Source organism: Hylaeus volcanicus, chromosome 6 (genome assembly GCF_026283585.1).
Source record: "Hylaeus volcanicus isolate JK05 chromosome 6, UHH_iyHylVolc1.0_haploid, whole genome shotgun sequence".
Classification (NCBI taxonomy): Eukaryota; Metazoa; Arthropoda; class Insecta; order Hymenoptera; family Colletidae; genus Hylaeus; species Hylaeus volcanicus.
In genome coordinates, this window is record NC_071981.1 from 4,354,226 (window position 1) to 4,375,903 (window position 21,678).

Below are 21,678 nucleotides of genomic sequence, written 5' to 3' on the forward strand. Positions count from 1 at the left end.
TTCAGTCGACGTCTAGATGCACAGGGGTGGTTAAGGGGATCCGCGACAGGATCTCCAGAAGGCAAAATGTCTGGTCCGCACGTTCGTTGCTGATTGACGTGGTTCACATTTTGTTTCCGAACTCGCAGTAGACCCCAGAACTTTTCGATAACATCGTAAGCTCCCGTGCAAAAGTTTGCGCCCTTCCTCGAATGAAAACGGCACGATGGAGTCGCCGAGGAAGTCAGAGATTCACGATTTTGTTACTGGATTATTTCTTCCCGCGAGTTTTTCCGATAATGCCTCCGCGAGGACTAGCACTCGATATTCCTTGGCGCTCGACTTTTTCCATTCCTATCTTTACCCTATACTTTACACTCACCCCACCGCCCTCTCTCCGTTACACTCTTTGGATGCGGGGAATTTTATTCTGGCAATAAATCCACTTTTTAATATCAATCCTAAACAGGCGCTTCGAAACAAGTTAAATTAGGAATATTTAATGTATTACGCGATTTAGGTAGATCCGTTTAGAATATCCCCTGCATTCTTTCTATGGTTCCCGCTTTGTATTCGTTTCGTTGGCGCAGCGTTCCGCCATCAGCGCTGAGATCGCTCGTCGCGATACCGGATGCTGCGGGGTTCGCGCGCTCGCTTAAAATTTAATTCGAATACAAAGCCTTGGCTTTGCGGTAGTTCCCCGAGCCGTGATTGGTCGGCACCTAAGTTTAAGCTAGCTGGCTTTAATTCCGCGTCGAAGAGCGTACGTCGAGGCAGGCTTCGCTCGACACTCGTAATCCGACCTGAATGATGTTCGACCACCGATCACGCGAAGAACGCTAGACGGATGACGGATTTGCCACCGGAGTGAAGCTTTCCTCGCCATAAACAACGGTGAAACTTTCATATTAAATCATATACAATCAGTTCTATAAGTAGTCGTACCCCCGGTATCCATCAAAGAAGTTTGTCGAAATTATTTAACGTGTAAAATATAAATGTGAAACACTGATCGAGTATTCCGTATCGCGAATATAACAGATGAGCCGCCGAAATTGTTAAAAACCACAAGCGTATCGTTAAAACAGGATCGGACGATAATTTGTCGCTTTTAGTCGCAGTCGAATGCGTGTACGCGTCGCGGCGCCCTCGCGGGCGTCGTTAGCAGAGACCACGGAGTGGCGCGCGTATTTACGCACTAGAGGAATCAATAAACCATGTCCGAGAACCGGTTTAACCGAACGAGATGGTGCCAGCCGCCATTCGAGTGGGCGCGGAAGGGTGAAACTGACCCTTACACGCCATTCGACTATTAGACAATACAAACAGGAGCACTGCCGTTGATCGTGTCTGGCTAACAACACGTCCAATACTTTTTTTTTTATCGTACATACTGTTTACCAGCCTGTCCTATCGCGGGAACAACATTTTTCCAGGCTGTCGAAAAATTGGAGCTCAGATGTCGAGGTACAGTCCACGACACTTGTTTAAATGCAATATTTTCTCTATACTGTACTATACATGATCTCGAATTAATTAATTATAGTTTTGTAAGTTGTACTACGATGTATATTTAATGATATAGAGCCAATCTTGTTGCTTTTAAACCAATTGAAACGAACAGTACGTTCCGTAGACAGCAACGCAAGTGGAATTAGGCAGTCATGGTCAGATGCGTCAGAGAAGGCGTGCCTTCACGTGTATGAAACGAATTAAATTCTTCCGAGTAAAATTTACGATATTGATAATAACAATAGAGCGAACCCAAAACTCTAATATCACAATTTAAAAAATGGATATTGTTTGAGGTAGTTTTGGGTGGTTTGCAATATCGAATACTTTTGACATATTTCTTACGCTGACACTAGAATGAATTGAATGCAAACGATTGCTAGATAAATCCGCGATTTTTCTTCGTCGAATTAATAGGTTGCGTAGAAGCGATCGGAAGAGAATAGGACGGCTCGAGAATGACGCAAGAAACGAGCTCCTTCCAATCTCTCGCCCTATCCCTGTTCTTCCGCCTCGTGCCGCGTTATTAATCCCCGAGCTCCGACGAGGCATCCAAGTTATCGAGTGGCTCGGACGAGTTGACTTTAACGGGGCCTCTCGTTAAAATGCGAATACTTGACTTAACGTAAGCGGTCCGTCTTAACGGCGAAATAAATACGCTCCATCTGGCCTGTCGAAGAAATAGCAACGGAATCGTACGTTGCCTGCAAACGATGCAGTATTACGTCGTTAACGATGTATCTAATTAAGTACTTCCTATTGCAACCCCTTTTCGAATTTATTGGTTAAAAGAGAAATATTACATTCTTCAAAACATGATGTTTCACTGCTGTTACAACACACGATGTTACAAATGCTGATTGTACCAAAGCTGCAACCATGGCTCTGCCAGGTCAAAGTGAATCATTTTTTAAACGTGCCACGAACGTGAACCGCGATTTATGTTCTTCGTGACCGTTCTGCATAAATCCGTGGTATAAACAGACGGTCGTTATCGATCATTTCGAGCAGCGAATGGTTTTCTACTTTTTCTATTATTATCGGCAGTGTCGCGATTATTATTACGTATTCAGGTATCACTAATGGTTATAATTAATTTATGAACACGACGAATTTGCTGATATTTCCATGAAACGCACGTCGAAGAGCGGATTTCACCTAATGGGGACATGATAATGAATGCACATAAGCACGATCAATCGAATAATAATTGGAATAATTCTAACTCGTTATACAACCGCTGGAAAAGAAACAATATCCAAGAAAGTATGCCACTGTTAATCATTAAAATTTTATCTAAAAGAGTTATTCGTTGAACGATCAACAGAGATGCGAACGTATTTTTCGTGAAAGGATGAGAAGGTCATTTTTCATTTGACAATTTTTGCAGTGCAGTTACCCCTGTTCATGACTATCAGTCCATCGATAACATCGTTGTCATTACTCGTGGATTGCAACGCTGGTACAGGGAATGAGCTGCCTCAGCGCGACCGTTGTGATTTATTTATGCGATCACATCGGAAAAACACGACGACGGTTTTATTCGTTGACCTGACGCGAAAACCGTTTCATAATTTATTGGCAATTATTCACTCTGCTATATTTTCGTTAAACGCTCAACCTCCAAGATTCAGTTTTCAGGCAATAAACGTTAGTTTGCATCTTTCAAAATTCCATTTATTATAAACAGAGGCAACTACAAATTAATATATATAATGATTAATAAATAAGGAATAAGACCAACGTCTTTTACGTCTTCGTGAAATTTCATAGTATAATGAAAAGGAGAAGGAAAGATCTCATCCAGGGTGAAACGATTGCGTACATTCCAGTTCTCGATACGTCTCTGGCTTTTTCGACGAGCTAGAATTCTCGCAAGTTTTTATGGGGAACACACAAACTGTCATGCAATTAAGATTTGGAAGGGACTTTCGGAAAGAAGGGACGTCGCTGCGTATACCTCTTTTTCAATTACACTGTCACTTACAACTTACGTTGCGATTCGGTTACAGCCTCTGTCCGTTAATGGAACTTCTGTGTAATTGGAGTGGTTCCCTGTGAAAGTTCCGGTGAAACGTTTAATCAACATTCTCATCAACCCTCTCCGCACCAGGGAAACGTGTTCCCGTAATAACGTATAGATAAAACTTTCACTTTTTAGTTTTCTATTTCCGGATGAAGAGACCCGTTTTCTTTTTACACAGAGATCGATTACGTGCGATAACTGGCGTTAACGCCCTATTTCACCCATCTGAATTTTCATTCCTCTCTGACGTTATAACTGCCCCATATTCTCGTCGAATATATAGCAAAGTGTTAAGTAGTTAGCCAAGTGCTGTCGTAAAAAGGAGGTATTCGAAGCTGAATTAATTTGAATCCACTTTAGGTTTCAACTGGCCACGGTTCAGGTAGCACGAGATCTTCATTTATTTATAGGTGACGACCTAAAATTATACGCCTGAAATATATCCGGGAAATATACAACCATAACTTAGGTCAGTAGGTGAGATAGTTTCCGTTTGAGCTGTGACTTGGAAATCAATTGACAACATTTACTGGACAGTAAGACATTCGCGAACACATGCATGCCGAAGCTAATCCCACTTCGAACCATAATCGGATCAAAACCAACTGATTGTTTGAGGCTACTTCAGGTTAATCCCTTCCACTCCGATCGACTACAATGTCAAGACAAGATCTCATCGACTTGTAAAATGGGAATCAAAATTTAAAAATGTGGAAATATTCTCGGAATATATCATTAAAGAATTGAATATCAACACTTATGATACACACCTTTGTGTTATTAGGAACGATATACAAGTTTTCCAGTTCTTAGATTATACGGGTTTAAGGATTCCATTTCGCACAGAATGCAAGTACATTACAAATAGGATAATTTTATGTAATGCAAGAAAACAACATTTCAGAAAATACGTATTTCGTAGTTTCATCTATATTTATACAAATGATTTTTTCTGAAAACTAATTATATATTCCTGCTAATCACGATTCGGAGTAAGTATTCATCGAACACAGTAATCGTGAGAAATTTTTCTACATCGTTATATCTGTTAGCTGAAATAACTAAAAATTCATTTCTGACGATAGTTACATTAATTATTAACAATGTTTCAAGCAATGACCGAGAATATGACTGTGCAGTAATGTTACAGCGCGCGGACTATCTCGTCTCGTGTGCATCGCTGGATCCAGCTACAGCTAACTATAGTTTTTGGAAGAAATCGAACTCGAAGTTTCCGTAGCGCTTATTCGTCAAAGCCATGGCGTTTCTTTCCGTCGTCGCTGGAACGAGCGTTCCGCAACAATAGAAAAGCGAGGCGGAATGATTCGGTGGAAGTTTAAGAAGAAACGCGCGGTGGTGTTGCTGAAACAATGGTCTGCACAGGGTGTCGGGAAACTTTCGGATATAATAAGACGGATTTTTGTTTCGCGGAAATTGCTCGGTGCTGAATCCGAGTGGCTCTTGGTTCTTGAAAGGTGCGAAAGTTTACGGGAGTTTGGGCTTAAAATGATTTTGCTGTTTAGACTTGTCTCTGTTTGGAAAATTGGAGAGCTTCGGTGGTTTATGTTTGCTTGAAATTGTTGAACCGCGGGAAGAAAGTTTACGTTAATTTTAAACCTGTGTTATTATTTGCACGAGTGTGCGGGAGTAAATGTAAACATTTAAACTTCACACATGCGTTCCCTTGCTAGCTGTAAATACAACGTCTAGATAGAACGGAATTTTTATTGTGGCTGGTTGAATTTCGGCTAACAGAGTAGAGAGAACCCGCCACGTGGAGAATGTTTGCAACGTGGTAACGTTTAGAAACGATAACTACCTGAAATTTGTTACGGGACGTGGTTTATTCAACGAAAATCTTTAACAGTCCAGTCACTTTATAGTTAAGTATTGAAATATGTTTACAAATCTCATTTTGATCAAGTCCTTACAAGCAATGCGGTCGATAATCTAGAATATTTTGTCGGTAGAGGAATGTACTATGGAGGTAACGTAGAGAAGTCGATCGATAAAGCAAATTGATGTAGCGGCAATGTAGAATACAAGTCGGTAGCAGAATCTATAAAGTGAAATTGAAGTCTACACTTTCGTCTAGATCAGAACTTTGCCTATTTTTGGCATAAAATCGGTCTGGAAATTCTGGGAGTAATTAAGTTTGCATCGACGGATCGTTTCGGACGTCCAAATATATTTTCGCCCGGTACGATCCTGCTATCGCGATTTTCAGGCAAGCGCAAGGGATTTTGATTAAAAATTGAGCGCGTGCTTTTTTTGTAACGGTTCCCATCGTGCTGGAAAAATTTATTCAGGTGTAACGAGTTCCTCTGTTACGCGAAAATTGTTTCCCCCGTACGGGGGTGGAAATTTGAAATATGGAAAACAGAAATGCCCGGAGTCGTGAGTCGTCGTATTTTCGAACAACAGAGATTTCGTATTTTCATTTTCAACGTCGTGCAAGCTTTTAATATTCGCAAATACGGATAAATAAGGATAATGACCGAAAGTGGCCAATGTTTGGACTCTGCAGTCAATGCGCAATTTTTAGAGGACGCGTGTCCTGTAATTATTGATTTACTTTTCATCTTTATCGCGCGAGTAGTTGACAAAGTAAACGTGACAGAGGAAAGCACGAAAGTACTGTTATAGAAACCTATTCTCAATTAGAAATTTGTTGACGAATTTTTAATAGTCGAGGACTACTAATTGCCGAGGCCTATAACGATGGCAGTATAATACAAGTATTACAATGACAGGCGTTAAAAAGTGAAAGGATTCGATGTTCTACGACGTTCCTCGCGCTTTTCCGACGAGAGATAATTAGCTCTAATTGACTCGAAGAAATTAACGATCACGACGGAAGCAACGGCGAAGCCTGGTCTTCGCCAGACTGTTGCTGCAGACACCGTTTAATGTTATTTTATAATTACCGATGATGCAGATGCACAGTTGATTGGATGACGGTGCGTATCCAGATGGAACCACGTCGACCGTGTTAATTGTCGCGTTATCGATTCAGCGAAGCTTAAAAGAGACTTCTACTCGAGTCGTCAAGATAATGAATGCTCACGAGAGATAGAAAAGTATTTCTTCTTTCTACTTAGAAACGCGTTCTGTTCATGTTCGTCTCGATACACAGATGTAAGGTTAACTTCGACAAATTTCTCGACGAATAATTATATCCGAGCATGGCCAGCTGATCGGTTTGTAACGACTTTCAATTGGTTTTTTGCTTTTACTTCCGATTAAAAGCTACCCCTCTACCGCTCGGTTTCAAATAATCGTAGCAACGATTTCATGTTCCGAGGAAACAAGATTTCAGCGTATTTTTACAAGAAAAATAGCTGATGTGGAATGCAGAAAATATTCGTAAAAACAACCGATTCGTAAACGTCAGGGATTGGTAAATATATACGTCTCTTTGTATTCTTTTTACCAACCATGAACCATTGATAGCATCCGTGTATTTGTGTTTTGAAACATTTCAATCCATCGATGCGTGTATCGACGTTTGCCTACGCATACATTTGACACATATATTTGTCTTTCGAGTCTACTTTATGTTCTTTCCATTGAAGCCAATTCAGCGTGCGGTACATTTAAATGATGAGTGACTCTCGATAAACACACGGGAATACGACTCGTGTCGCTTACAGTAAAAGTTGGGTCGTAGAGGATTTACGAGGATCCGCAGTTCTCTGCCATTTCAAATAAATTCGTATGTGACGGAAGGTATATCGGATCTGACGTTAATTTCTTATACGCAAATGTGCAAGAAAATATTTTCATTGAAAGTAACGCGTAGGTTTTATTCGACCGATTAACTAATCGAGCACGAAATTCGACGATATGAAGTGGCTCACTAGGGCCATGTGCAGGTGCCCAAGGAAAATCTTGGAAATCCAACGCGAGAAAACCAAATTCAATGGTAAAGCGATCCATTCGAAGGTGTCCCATCGGCAACTGGAAACAAGTACGCGCAAATACTCGTGGCGCAAGGTTGCGCACACATTCCACGGGCATTTGTACACATTGTAAAGACAAACTGCGTGGCGGAATAGGGACAGCCGCGGCGGTTACGAAGGGTGGAACAGGGATGAATGGAGTCCAAGGGTCTGGGGTCCAAGTAGTATCGCGTAGCTACTTAAAACTTTTGAAGCTTGTCTTGTGTCTCTACTAGTTGGCACCTTGCTTACTTAGCTCCGGTTTACAACTCCTACCTCTTCCATGGTCTCCTTCTCTTCTTGGCTCTGCCTCCCCCCGCGCCCTGCGAATGTTCTTCACTCTTGATGCCTCTCCCACTGGCTCGAGACGAAGTTTACCTTTGTTTCTGTCCGTCGGTGCGATATACTTCTTGGCTAGCTCTGCGATTATTCCGGAAAATAGCGCCACTGCTGCAGCTGCTTCAATAATTCGGGGATAAAGAGTGTTAATCCTTGAATAGTTCTCCCCGAGACGAGAAACTTGGTGTTCGTCGAATGTTTTACACAATTTTTCCTCCATAGTGCTTTTCATGTAAAGGTTTCTACGTATGATTTCTACACATATACAAAATACAGTCAGTCCAATAAATATTCGTAACCTCTGTGTCTACCAAATAAATTTTTCTTTGTAAACATATATACGTGTAAGGTTGTAATAATTTATTTGGAAACGTCAAACCTGTAATTTTAGTTAGAGAAATTCGTTCAATAGACATGTAGGGTACGAATACTTGTGGAACTGAGTGCGGATAAAGAAAATGAAGCAATAGTTTCTAATGAAATTTCTTTGGGTTACTTCCAGCGCGGAGAAGTGTCACCGCTGCATAGTAATGCACATGAAACACTCCAATGTTCTCCAGTATAAAGAAGGTGAATATCGAGATTCTTAAGTAGGAAAGAAGAATTCTCTTCTCCAAAATGTCTTCTCACCGTTCTTTTTTTCCTATTCTTTTAGCCTATTGCATGATCAACTTACCGAAGCCCAGCCTATCGGCGACGTGCAGCGCGTTGAGGAGCGACGCAAGTCTCATTTCCTTGTTTCGCACGGGAGCTGCTCCCATGCCGTGTCCCTTCAAAGGACCCCTAGAGTTCACTTACACCTTCGGGGATGCGGAGTGCAGTTCACCTGTGTCCACCGCGGAGACCTGCACCCAAGAGTCTCGGTTGCTTCTGCGGTATCAAGCATGCGCCAATGTTATGTCCTCTGAAAGTATGGGTGAGTAGCATTTGCAATTATTTGTAAAAGTCTCGAAAAATATTTGATTCTTTTTCTCAATATTTTCACGATCGTATACCCTCGCCAATATTTACAACATATATTTCATCGAGCAGAACCCCAAAAGTAAGAATGGAAACGTGTACTTGGCACGATCACAAAAAACCAGACGCGCCGCGACGTCGCAATTTTTCACCGGTTAATAATATTCTGTTGCGACGTTGATTAACATGGCACAGGAGACCGGTGACGGTCAATAAAGCGTGCGGCGCCGCAGTAAATGATTAATGGCCTTGTCAATTACCATTTGTTGCTCGGCTTGTCCAAACGATTTTCCGCGATTATTACCGACGCTATCGTGTAAACTGGACAGTCCTGGCCGGGACGACAGCGCGCTTATAATTCATTCCCGGCGGCGGTGCACGGTTTATTAACGGGTTAGAATATTTCCGTCCATAATTTTCGGCAGTGCTCGTCGAACGATTCGGTCTCCATCGTGATTGGCGTGATTATGCGTCATCGAGTAATCGATGAAAAGAGAAACTGGATCAAATATGCGGTTTATCTTAATTAATCTTATATTAATGTTGTTTTTGCCGCACAAGATTTTTAAAAACTTTTCAACAAATTATCATATTTTTTTTCTTCTAGACATGGAGTTGGAGTGTTTCGCCACGTGGAAAGAGGGCAGCACGCACAACTTGGTGGCACGGTTGCACGCAGCACGAAAAACTAACGACGAAGACAGCTACAGATGTTTCATTTATCAGCAGACATCGAACAACTCGTGGAATCTGGCGCAAAGTGGCGACGCCGCTTGTACGGGCTTCAGCGTCAACGATGCTGCCAGAACGTACAAAATGAAGCAGAGTGAGTACTTTACATATCACCGAGTGGTACACAACCCCTTATGTTACCTCTATGGACTCCATTTTGGTACCGTCGCGAAATTCAGATCAACCCATCTTGCGGGCGAATCGAAACCGATCTGGTGCTGCCTTGGTAAGCGAGGAGCTTGCACCTTGGTATGACGGAAACCGCGATTGGCGATGGGAACAGCCTCGAAGAACGAGAGCGCATAAACTATGAGGGTGTCTGTAGACACCAGATCGGATTCTTGCTCTGCATGCTATGCAGAGGCGTGCAGCGGTCGACGTCGAGTACTTGGAGTATTCCATGGCATCGCATAGCTACACGTATCCTTACCAGATTGCGATGATTCTGGCGCTGCAGCCACGGTTAACCAAATTGTGGTGATGGCTCGAGCCGTCGCGTCGGATCGACGCCAGACATTCTTGGAATTGATTTTATCGAACGTTAAACTCCGGCTGAATCTTTGCCCGTTGTCTGACCGGATAGAATGGAATTTCAGCGTACGAGTAGACTGGGAATGTCCACGATTTTTATCGCTATTCCCGTACGACATGATCGTTAAATTGCTGAAACTCCGATGAATCTGAAACGTTACCGCATTGTATCATACTATATTGTGAACGAGCTCTCTTCGCCTTGCACTGGACGAATGCGATCGGATCTCGCTGCATTCATGGCTCTCTGGGCAATATTTTCCATGCGTTGGAAGACACTTGATGCTGAACATTTTTTTGAATATTCCTCCGTTTTGTTGTTTAGTATGATATTTTATAAAACAATTGACAAGCTAGTTGCGTATAAAAACATGAACGTTCCACAACTGTTTGTTGCGCGAAATATAAATTCTTAAAAAGAAACTTTTACTCTTCCAAGGGATAATAGGCCCTTAACCGCGATTTGAACTAAAAGTAGAAATAATCCTGCGCTCCGTGTCCGAATCAAATCACGTTAATGCATGGGTGGATCGACGCTAATGGTAATAAAATTTCCAAATTTCGAACGCAACGACGCAGGGGGTTCGATCCGCGAGTTAAGCAGCTTAAAAATTTTTCAACGCCACGGCTGCAACATCAGCCCGGATGTTTCGTTAACGCCGTTCCCCGGCGTTGGTCTGCGTTTCCATTTAAACTTTCCAGAAGGCAGATTAGCCCCGGAATCTCGAACGCCCCGCCGCCCCTTCCACCGCTTCGGTCGGAAGAGAACATTACTCACACTAATGTCCTTTCGTCGCGATTTCGTCCAGGAGAATCCTGCGCCAAAGATACAGACTCGGCATGATTTTATTCGTTTAACCCTCCACAACCTCTAAGCACGCACGGCGAGCGTAGAAAGTACTCGTACAGTGAATAATTTCAAGAAAAAGTTGGTAAAACTCTGTCTATCATTCATGTTTTCAAATAAATATTTATTTCGAAACATCAACGCTATAATTTAATTTAAACAAATTTTTGAAAACTGATAGGAATAAGTACCTACAAACGTGTTGGAAACTTCAGGGCGCCCTAATTTCCACGCAGTGCGTAAACTCTAGAACAACGGGAATTTTCGGCCTAGCCTCTCGTTTCTCATAAAATGGAAGAAATATTTTTTATAGGACAGTACTTACCGGCACAGTGTTGTAAATATATCGTTCTCCGCCTTCGAGTTCAGAACTTTACGGCTGCTGGTTTTTATACTTCGGATCCAGCATCGTTTAGCACGAAACGTCGGCGCACGGTTCTGATTTGCATCGAACTGCGAATGCAATTTCTTCTCGAGCAAAATACGACGGAACGGGGATGAAATAAATTTCGGCCGAAATAAAGGAACATGCGAGACTGTAAATTCGATCGGGCAATATGACAGTCTGAAAAAGCTCGGAACTGGGTGATAAAACACGTTGGTAGACAGATATCCAGTAGTATTGCACGGTTTGTGGTCAGACGTATGTGTCTACTGCACAGCTGGTTATCACTGTAATACTATTAATTGACGACGGTACGATACAAATTGTTCGATACAATCGTTCTTTTAGGAAATGAGAAAAAATATGTGGTAAAAATTGTGGAGACTTGGTCACAGATAATGCTCTATTAAAAACCATGTAGTAGTATTACTCTATACTTGGTCAGACAAAGGTATCTTCTCTACATGCCTTAACATCGCTTACTATTACTTTCGCAGAAATGTGCAAGTAATAAATATATTTGCAATTCTATTAATTTATAGCCTGACGCAACTAAAGACAATAATAATTAGCAATAATAAACAGCAAATATCTTTGCTAAAATTTCTAAAAAATATGTTTTAAATTCGGTTTGATCTTCCGCGATGGAGTAGCGTAGGAAAATTGTATCGAAAAGATAGGAAACTTTGTCGCAGTAAATAGCATAGAACTTATAACGACACAGGAGGAATGCGATGCTCGTCCATAAACGTGCGTCAGCTTTGTCGTCTGCAAACAGTTATCGTGTCGATGGTCGACTGCTCGCAGCTATCAATCACTGTGCACGAATTAATGGTCCGTTAAAAATGCACAGGCGTCGAAGTATGCAGTGTACTAAAAGGTGATCGATGTATCGATCGGCCGCGCAATACCGACGATCTGCAAATGCTTGCTTGAATTATTGTGTGCTCAAAAAAAGACACGTGGAATTCTGTTTTACTCTCGACACTTGGTAGTCCCTATCGTTGTTCTGTATTGTATTTTTCCTTCCCAAAACAAATTATACCGACGCAAACTCATTTAAATACGCGAATAATTGCGTCCATTCTACCATCAAATTAACGAATAATTTTATATTTTGAAGTCAAGTCACAACGGCACGACTTCAATTTGAAATTAAAATTTCATTAAGTCTGCACCACTGTCGAAGGTATTCCAGTTTCTTTCGTCGTTCTTCCCAATAGAAAATCGACTCGACAGTCGTATAATTGTATGTATAACCGACGAGCAAAGAAAAAGGACAAAGTTTACACGTAGTTTTCAGCGCGGGGATTTGGCGAACTCCAAGAGTCGGAAATGAGTTCTTAGTTGTATTACGCGTTTCGAGGTTGGAAAAAGTGTTAGTGCATAATTAAACTTGCTTATTCCACGAATCAGTCCATAGTAATATTTATTAACGATAGTTTCCATTTTTTTTCAGAGAGTCAAACGGAATACTGCAAGTATCCATCCTGGGTGGTAGACAATAAACTATGGCTGGCCTTGGATCGAATAGCATCTCGACTTTTGACATCGCCCCACAACTTGACGATAATCGATCGAAAAGAGACTCGTCTCGTTTGTCACTCGATAGTCTCCATCAACGATCGTCGTTCGCATCACGACATGAATCCTGACAGGGAGAACCAGGTGATGTACATCGCGAAGGCCACTCTCGATTGGTGAGTCATTCAATTCTGACAATTTATATTAATTGAGCCCTAATTTTCCTTCTTGGCACTTGTCTAAACACATCTCTTAATTTGGAAAAAAATGAATCGAAACATTTATAACGTCGGTATTGTTCCTGGAGTACAGGGAACAACGTAACTGCTCGAATGAGGCACATACCGTGTAATCGCGACGGTATGCCGCGATAATCCTTTCACTGCGTACCGAAGACACTCGGCTTCGCATAAATAAACAGCATGCGCCGGATTAAACACAGGGATCATCCAGTTTCGTGCTCATTTCGCGCAGGAACGCAGGTCGGAATGTCAATATACGGAGCATTCCGGAAATGTGTTGGTCGCGCTCTGCACTAATCGTACTGATGAAGGTTTGAACCTATTAAAACTGACGACTGGATTGAGCCTATTGGAAATAGTCCAAGTCTGCAACTGTCCAAGTATTCAGACCAACCGCAGCAGAGTTAGTTTTAGGACTGATGAGAGTTTAAAGTTAAGAGCAACAGGATTTACTTTGCACTACTGAGAAGTTCCAACGTTTCATAGGAATTTCGTTCGTGAATCGTTGATTTCTGTTCGAGGTAAACGTAATTTTGACTTTCCACTCGCAACTGGGTCAGTTTTAATGCTGGGAATATATATCCATGCCCTCGAGCGTTTCATTTTTTACTCTACTCGCAAGCACTAAACCTAATTTTCGAGGTTGAACGTATACCGAAGTTTAAAATTAAGAGGGACAATCAACTCGAAACAACGGAAGAGTAATAAAATGTTTGAGCGAGTGGCTCGTTGAAGATTGTAAGCAACTGGAAGGCGGCGTCCATTTCCGAGTCAGTGGAAAATGAACGTATCTAGACGGACGTAAAGTACGCTACGGTAAATTAGACGTGAAATCAAATACATTTGTTCAATTGTGCGCTTTAATATTATTTTCAAGTGCATCGAAGCGAAAGAAAGTATCACGATTAATATGTTCCGTTAGGATCAGGAATTTAGATAATTACAATTTGTTTATAACTTGTCTTTTCGCTATAATTATTAAAGGCAAATAGCTTTTCCTTCCTTATTAATGTGCGAGGGCAACAATCTATTTGCGGGAACCTTGTAATGATGTATAATTAGAGGTCTGTAATTAGAATCTGTTCCTAATTAAGTTTGTTTTTAATTATAAACTTGTCACATCAGTACATAGCTTCCGAAGGGGAGAGAAAGGAAGAAATAGCTACCCTTAATAATCACAATTATTACATATAATTTGTTTTTGTCTTATATCGAATACAAATTGTTATTTAAGAAACTATTTATCGATTGTAAGTTAACACAGTGAACGGATATTACATTTTTCTTCGGCAACATTATACAGTCCAATGTGTGCATCGGCTTAAAATCGATACTCTTAGGACTCTGAAAGTTTCAGTAGTACGAACCCGTGCATGGTCAGACGGTGCTTCGTTCAGGTCAAAGGTTATTCTTTTTCCTTTTCACGGAGTAGTTACGGTTTCTTCCCTTCTACCTCGCAGTATAAGAGTTAACGATGGGAATTTTCCGAGCAGTTCGATGCTAGCTTCAGGAATTCATTCCCTCGAACTATTACACTTCCAATGAAAAATAACTTAAACTCTCTTTGCACGTTTTAGAGTTTTCCATCCAATCCTGGCACACTTCAGATTTGTCCACGCATTCCTCGTTCATTATATACTTTTTTCGACATACTGTTCTAGCATTGGATCGGCGTAGCCATCCATCAAACAATGAGTTGGTCGAACGAAGATCAAATGGCAACTTTCCTCCCAGGAACTCGCGTTTACGACGAGACGCATTCGGCGACCGCGTAATCTTCTTCAATTCTCCAGTATCATTTTCTTGCTAGCTCTCGCTCCCCATCCGTCACGAAAATATGAATTCGCGAAACCTGGTGCAGAAGATATAAAAGAATAACTCCTCCTCCGTGCGCGCGAGGGGGCTGGAGGGCCAGGCAGAAAGAAACTCTTGCATGGTGGTTCTCATAAAGTCGCGAGCTGGCGCGTAATCGCGGGTATATTAAAGCGCGAGGAGATCAGGCTGGAAGATTTCACGGAATAAGAAGAGAAAAGTTTCTCTCGGTTACAGAAAGAACGATAGATAGCACGGGGAAAGGTGAGCGCATGCAGACGGGAGGACCGAATATCCTCCTCTGTTGTTTCGGGCTTATTAAATAGAAGGAAAGGTGCGGGTGGTAACAGTTCCACTTAAATTGACGATCAGCGAGTGGAACAGATGCGCTGCTTCGATGTAAGTGGTCTAAAGTTGAGCTGGATGCGTTTTTCGAACCAAGAGAACGTGACGTGTAAAAGCAAACGTATGAGATGAGAAAATTAAAAGAAATTCGACGAGTCGTCCAGGGCATCGCTACCCGTGGACGTTACAAGTGTCGTAGCCGTTAACTCTTCCGTGTAATTATTACAATGTTCGCGGTTGAAACGAGGCCATCCTGCCAGCTATTTACAGATCGATTAAAACGTCGGCCGGCCGTAAGTATTCTTCGTGGCCGACATGAAAAATGGCTTCCCGTCACGAAAGCTGCTCCATGTATATAATAACCAACGGCGGGGACGATATCCTCGCGGTAAATCATTGCAAATTCATTTTTCTCTCCTTGCCAGTTGTTTCTCCTACGTCTACATCTTCCCAGACCGTCGTTTCTGGCCGTCGAAACGAAGCTCTTGGAGATTTATCGCGCGATCAGTACCTCCTGGTTGCTCGATCGAACCCTCCCGATCGATCTCGCCTTCAAGCCTCGAGATAACTTATGCAAAACGTTTGACGATAATGGAGCGCGTCCCGCTTCATCATTCGTGGTGCTTCGGTGTATTTAGCCGTCGTTCCTTTGACAACTTGGACGTAACTTGTCGGCTTTTAATCCTTTCTAATTTTCGTAATATCGCTGATGCACGACCAGGGTTCAGATGTTCCACCATTTTGCTAAATTACTCCGAGCACGTTATCCCTTGTGCCAATAACGGATCACCGTTCTCCACAATTCTTCACGCTGCAATATTCAAAATAACGCACACGTATGTGCCAGGATCCCTTAGAAGATTAATTTATAAAGTGCTCGTGACATACCGAAACACTATACATATTCTGCTCTGTTGCTTACCGCCTCAGCTTCGTTTTGGTAACTGGCTGGGATAATAAATTCAGCGAATTCGATCAATCTAGCGGGTCCTTCGTGAGTTAGGAGCGTTTTTCTGCACGCGATAAAGCACAGATTTTATTTAGTCGTGCGTCGCTTAGAGGATTCGTGCCATTACCCCCGTTATTTTCTCAGTAATTATAATGCAACTATCCCTGCAATCCGTATCTCTTTCGGATCGCGTAATTACCTCGGTAAAACTCTCGATGCGAAACAATTAAAAGTGTTCCTCTACTTTTCTACTACACGAAACACTCGTTAAATCTCCTCCCTCTCTCCCCCTCCTTTCGCCAATTAAAACAAGATCAACGCGCGTATAACGAGTGATCAAGTAACTTTTCGAAAAACGAGTGTCCGAAAATGGCCGGTTCATTCGGTCCAAGGACGATTCCAGCAAACATAGATCCCAGTTCGTCAGGGAATAAAAAGTAAACCGCAGCGACCAATCGATACGCGACGAGGAGCATTTTTGCACGTGTTTCGCGCTCGTAACGGCCGTTTCGCAAACCGGAAGCCTGTAACAAGCGTCCCGCAAACACGCGCCGCGATGTAAACGATTAACCTTTCGTCGGACGTTCACGTGTAATTGTTATTAGCGACACAATCGCGGGCGTAGGCCGCGCAAAACTGGTTTCCCCTTTACTCTGTGTCTATGGCTGGTACAACATAATGTAGAGCGGTTACAGTACATTGATAAATATTCGGGTACCCATTGTGCGAGCCACGATCGATATTCGACAGTGTGCTCCTTCCTCTGCGAGATTTATGATGCAAACGATAGCATTGTAAGAACCTGAATAACTTCCTGCAACTTAATGTGACAGACGTTGAAACGATTTCCTCGAGGAAATTAAATTCCACGCCTATTCCGATACTTCCTCGACGCGTTACACCCTTGTTCCACGATTTTTCTACACATTTCAGACGTAGTCCGCAATTATTCTATCCTTTTTCTTTGCATTCCATAATTATTTCACAATTATTTACCGTTTCGTAGGAATTCTTGGCTGACCCTAATATCGGCAACATAAATCAGATTTCATTCCAGTATGACCGTAATGCACGGTTTGCCTTAAGTCGCCATAACTCTGCGAAAAAGTAGCCGCATCGAAAAGAAACAGGATTTAGGTCAAATCCCAACATTCAATCTTCTCTCGATGAAAGTTAAGGAAATAATTAAGCATGTTTAAACGATGTAATACTTTATTCCACGATTGAAAGCCGAATTTTCATACGACGAATAATGGATAAACTGTTGGCTAGCTCTTACTCGTTACTACGAAATTGTTTTCTACGCGAGAATTTTGCCCACGTCTGATATCGTTAAAAATTTACAAGTTTCCCAGACGCTTGCTCTCGCATTGTTTCATCGCTGCTCTCTCCGAACCGATTCAAGTTTCATAGTTTTAAAACAAATCTTAAATTCCCGTTTCCGAGGCCGAAAGTAGCGAAAAGATTAAGCGGCGAGTGGAGAGCATATTTTTGCAGCTCCGTCCGAGGCATCGCCGAGAATTAAGAAACTTATGGGTATCGAGACGGAGTTATTGAATTAGAAAAGTGCTGGTATAAATATTCCCGCGACGAGATATCGATATGGCTCGCTCGCTGAGAAACGTGCCGATGCAACAGGAGGGAACCGCGTTCTTATCGGGGAGAAATGTTCTTATCGTGACTATATATCGTGCCGAATGCCATAGTGTACCGCATAAAACTTTCGTTCGATTCAACGCGATCGAGGAATCGAAACGACTCGGCGAATCTATTTTCTCGGTGAGCTCGCTTTCGACATTGTTACCGTGTATTACCTCGACTTCCGGTGCTTTCGCCTTTCCAGATAAAACGGATGAACGTGTTTCCTCCTCCAGCTCGCTTCTTAGATGTTGTTTACCCCATGCTCTTCGCTCGATACGCTACTTGTTTTGCAACAATAATTACAATTTGCATGTACGATATACAGCCAGTCTCATAAGTATTCGTCTAAAGTAAGAAATACAAAAATCTGGCTTCTCTGTCTCGGTTTCTCGTTAATAACCACAAGCGCTGGTCTTGGAGGAGTCGGAAAATATCAGCTAACTTCCTTTGGGAAACGGTTGAAGCGTGTCGTTTGCGATAGCAATTAACGCGTCGTCGGTCCCTACGCAGCGAAAAGGACTTCTGGTAGATGTCACAAGTCGGTTTCTGCAAACAAAGGGCTTCATATGCAACGTTAGCGCGGAGCTTGCCTCCAGGACGAATGCATCAGACTCGCAGGCGTTGCGTAATGAGGAAACCATTCCAAATTGTCATTAGTCTTAACGTGTTCCCAGCTACGTACGTTGTTATCCGTGGAGGATAGGAGGATATACGTTCGGACAATTCAAAGCCTAGGCTTACCGTGTACACCAGTTGGTACATAACAAAGTTGGAATCATTAGCTTGAAGCATTAGGTGGAATCTTTGAAACAGAGAACGTACCTTTTAAGGAAAATCTGAAGAAACTATGATGGTACAATTTTTGTAAATAATTAATCCTTACTAGTCTCTGTAATTTATAGGCATTTGGACGACCTATGTTAATCTTCTAGACTCGCAATATCGACACATGAAACGCAGGCTCTTGGAAAATCCAATGAATTTCACTGATTCGAGATCGTCAACGTCCTCATAGCTTCCGCATCTGGCTGATTGCTATACGCTCCTCGGCTTTTACGGGCGCCACGTAGTTTCTTGGGGATTGAATCGCCAACAGTCCTTTTTCCATTTTTATTTCCTCGACGTCTCGCATACCAAGCCAGTCTTAGTAATTCCGATCCGCGGTATAAAACTGGAAGATCGTTATAGAGACTCGAACGCTGACCGGAAAACGAGTAATCTCCGACCTCAGATTATTTACAGCTCGGAATTCCCACCAGACGTATCCAAGTGTTTCCGTTTCCACTGCAATTCCACGCACAATGGAACGTCAATTATCAAAAGTACAATTCGTCCAACTATTAAAGGACCACTTTATGGACGCCCGAGAATAGTGTACTTTGAAGTTCCGTAATTATGCGAGAACCAGCCGCGTAACGATCTAAGAATGAACCGTTTCGAAGCTTCAAGCATCGGCTTTCAAATTCTGTTGAGCTTTTTTGCTGAATTTTTGTTCAACAGAGCGGTAAACTTTGGAGTTTGCACTTTGATCCCACCTTTTTTAACGAGGCCACAATTTTGTTCGCGGAGCTGTCGCAATTTCAAGCAAACCATGCACCTTTTTGTACCACATTGCATTCACCATGTCAGCATTAGTATTACCCAGGGTTTACCACGAGGAGATGCGTGATGTAATATATGTGTGTGTGTGTGTGTGGGGGGGAAATTTGGAATGAGCTTGGAATTCTGAAATAAGTTTGGTGTGATTTGCTATACGATCCTTGGAATTTGACACTTATTTCATACACATTCAAAGCTTTGACAATATTTGCTTTGTACCATCATTAAAGCCTCGTTAAGAAAATAGGGAACACATCGTTTCGCTCTAGCATATAACTCTAAAACTGACTAATATCTAAGTTAATTTCCTCAATTAAAGCATCTTCGGAGTTTCAATCGCAATCCAGGATCTTAAGATAAAGTGCCTCAATCCAATTTCGTCGAAATCTGGACCATTCTCTTTCCATTTTCTCCTCTGAAATCTTTATAAATGTCTGAGCTTGAGATTTTATTTGCAACTTATTCGTTCGCTTGTTTCCACTCCAATTTAATTTTCGTTTCCTTTCGAGATGGAAGAGGATGTTTCTTAAAATCCTGGAAAGGAAGAAACGATTTCCTGTCCGCGAAAAGAAACAATTTCCTTAAGATACAAATAAAAAATGACAGGACGCTATAGACGCATTCAACGTTGACGAGAATCGCTCGCGATGCGCGTTCGCTCGGTAAACAGATAATCGTGAACTTCTTTCAATGGTTTTACGATCGCGATGCATTTTACGTCGGCAGCCGTGAGCAACGCTGAGGCCGATTCCGCACAATGAAAAGCTCTGCCTTCTAACCATTAAGGTCGCATACACGGAATAATAAAAGGTCACCGGAAACCGCCATAATAAATCCTTTTGAAAAATTTCCACTCGGTACGAACTTGTTGGCAGAAAATTCATTCGCGGCATTAAAAGATTTCCGAGAAATTTGCAGCGAAATCTAATATAAAACTACTCAAACATTTCACTATAATATTCGCGATTAAGGAATTGTACATTATTTTATACATTCGCTTTTGACACCTCGATCGCATTCTCTTTAGAAGCGTCCTTTGAGACACGGCGATGCAGCCGCAACCTTCACAGCTGCTGACGAGTGTTTGTCTTCGTGGTCTAATAACGGTCGTGCTTTCCAGTTTTTTTTTGTAAAATACTTCCGCTATGGTTGGACGGTATTAAGCGGTCGATGCGCTCGATCAAAGCTTCTGTTTATGCATATTGTCCGGTCTATTGAATTCAAAGGAAGATGCGAGGGGTAGAAGGGAGCGAAAGGAGCGACTTACGAGTCGTCTAACCCGTAAATACTTGCACTTTGTCCAGGAGTAGGACCTACGAAACGAAACATTCGCGCGCGCATACACACACATACACAACGGGAACAACTGTTTAAACATAATCGAGCATGTCTGGGTAAATACGCGAGCGCGCTGTACACTGTTCTATTTCCACGCCGATTCTCATATCACTTTGTTTCACCGTTACCCACGGATGATTTTTTTTTTTTACCTTCTTTTTTTGCTCGCTCCGATATATCACCGGCTTTGTCCGCTTGCAAAGTATCTGCTCTGCTGGTGGCGTTCATCGATTTATGAATTCGTCCGCGACGCCCGGGCGAAGATGTTTTTTCGTGGCACATGATACATAGAGGGAAATAATGTATGGTTGGGCCGTTGCGAGCGGGAGAAAAATGGTGGAAAATGGTGGCGATCCTGTGTAGGGCTAGTTTGTAGATACAGGGTACAAATAGTGGTAGTATACTACAATTGCTATTCAGACTGTCCCATTTATCATGCACGACTCGATGAAACAAAAGATAGGTTGTTTCGGATCGTTCTCAAGTTCAATTTCTGGATCATTTGAGACGTCACGAGTAATGACACGGATGCTGCGACAGGAACTGTAATAATTACACCTTTGCTCGCGAATTTTTTAGAGTCTTTCATTTCTCAATTAATAGGTTTCCAATTTTTCCCCGCCGTGCATCCTTTTTTCCAGTGCGCGATAACTTTCACGTTTTGTTTTGCAGTTGTCTGTTTTATAGCATTTTCTGTCCGCCGTTTTTATATTTCGTATCATGAATTCTGTATTTATTTTAGCGTGCTTCACTTTTTGATATTTCCTCCCGTTTTTCGATATTTCCCGTCGCGTATTTTTCATTTACTCGTGTCCGTTTCGAACTTTCACATTTTATTTACAAATTTCCAGTAGTCCAGCATTTGCCATTTTTTGTTTGTTTGTGCACGCCTCTGACAGCACGATGATACAATTGTTTAAATAATGCTAGCGTTATTCCATAGGTATGGGAGTCGTGTTATAGGGATAACTAGAGT

At 42.0% G+C, this 21,678-nt stretch overlaps 1 protein-coding gene across 3 annotated transcripts in view; it reads left to right on the forward strand.

Annotated features, from left to right (window-relative positions):
- Window positions 1-21,678, forward strand: part of LOC128878228 (uncharacterized) — a 217,974-nt gene that overhangs the window by 181,624 nt on the left and 14,672 nt on the right. For all 3 annotated transcript variants that reach the window (XM_054126249.1, XM_054126248.1, XM_054126251.1), the window contains 4 exons: window positions 8,300-8,367; window positions 8,453-8,713; window positions 9,365-9,583; window positions 12,712-12,952. In XM_054126249.1, the coding sequence (XP_053982224.1) occupies window positions 8,300-8,367; window positions 8,453-8,713; window positions 9,365-9,583; window positions 12,712-12,952 (789 nt within the window). The remainder of the gene's footprint in view (window positions 1-8,299; window positions 8,368-8,452; window positions 8,714-9,364; window positions 9,584-12,711; window positions 12,953-21,678) is intronic.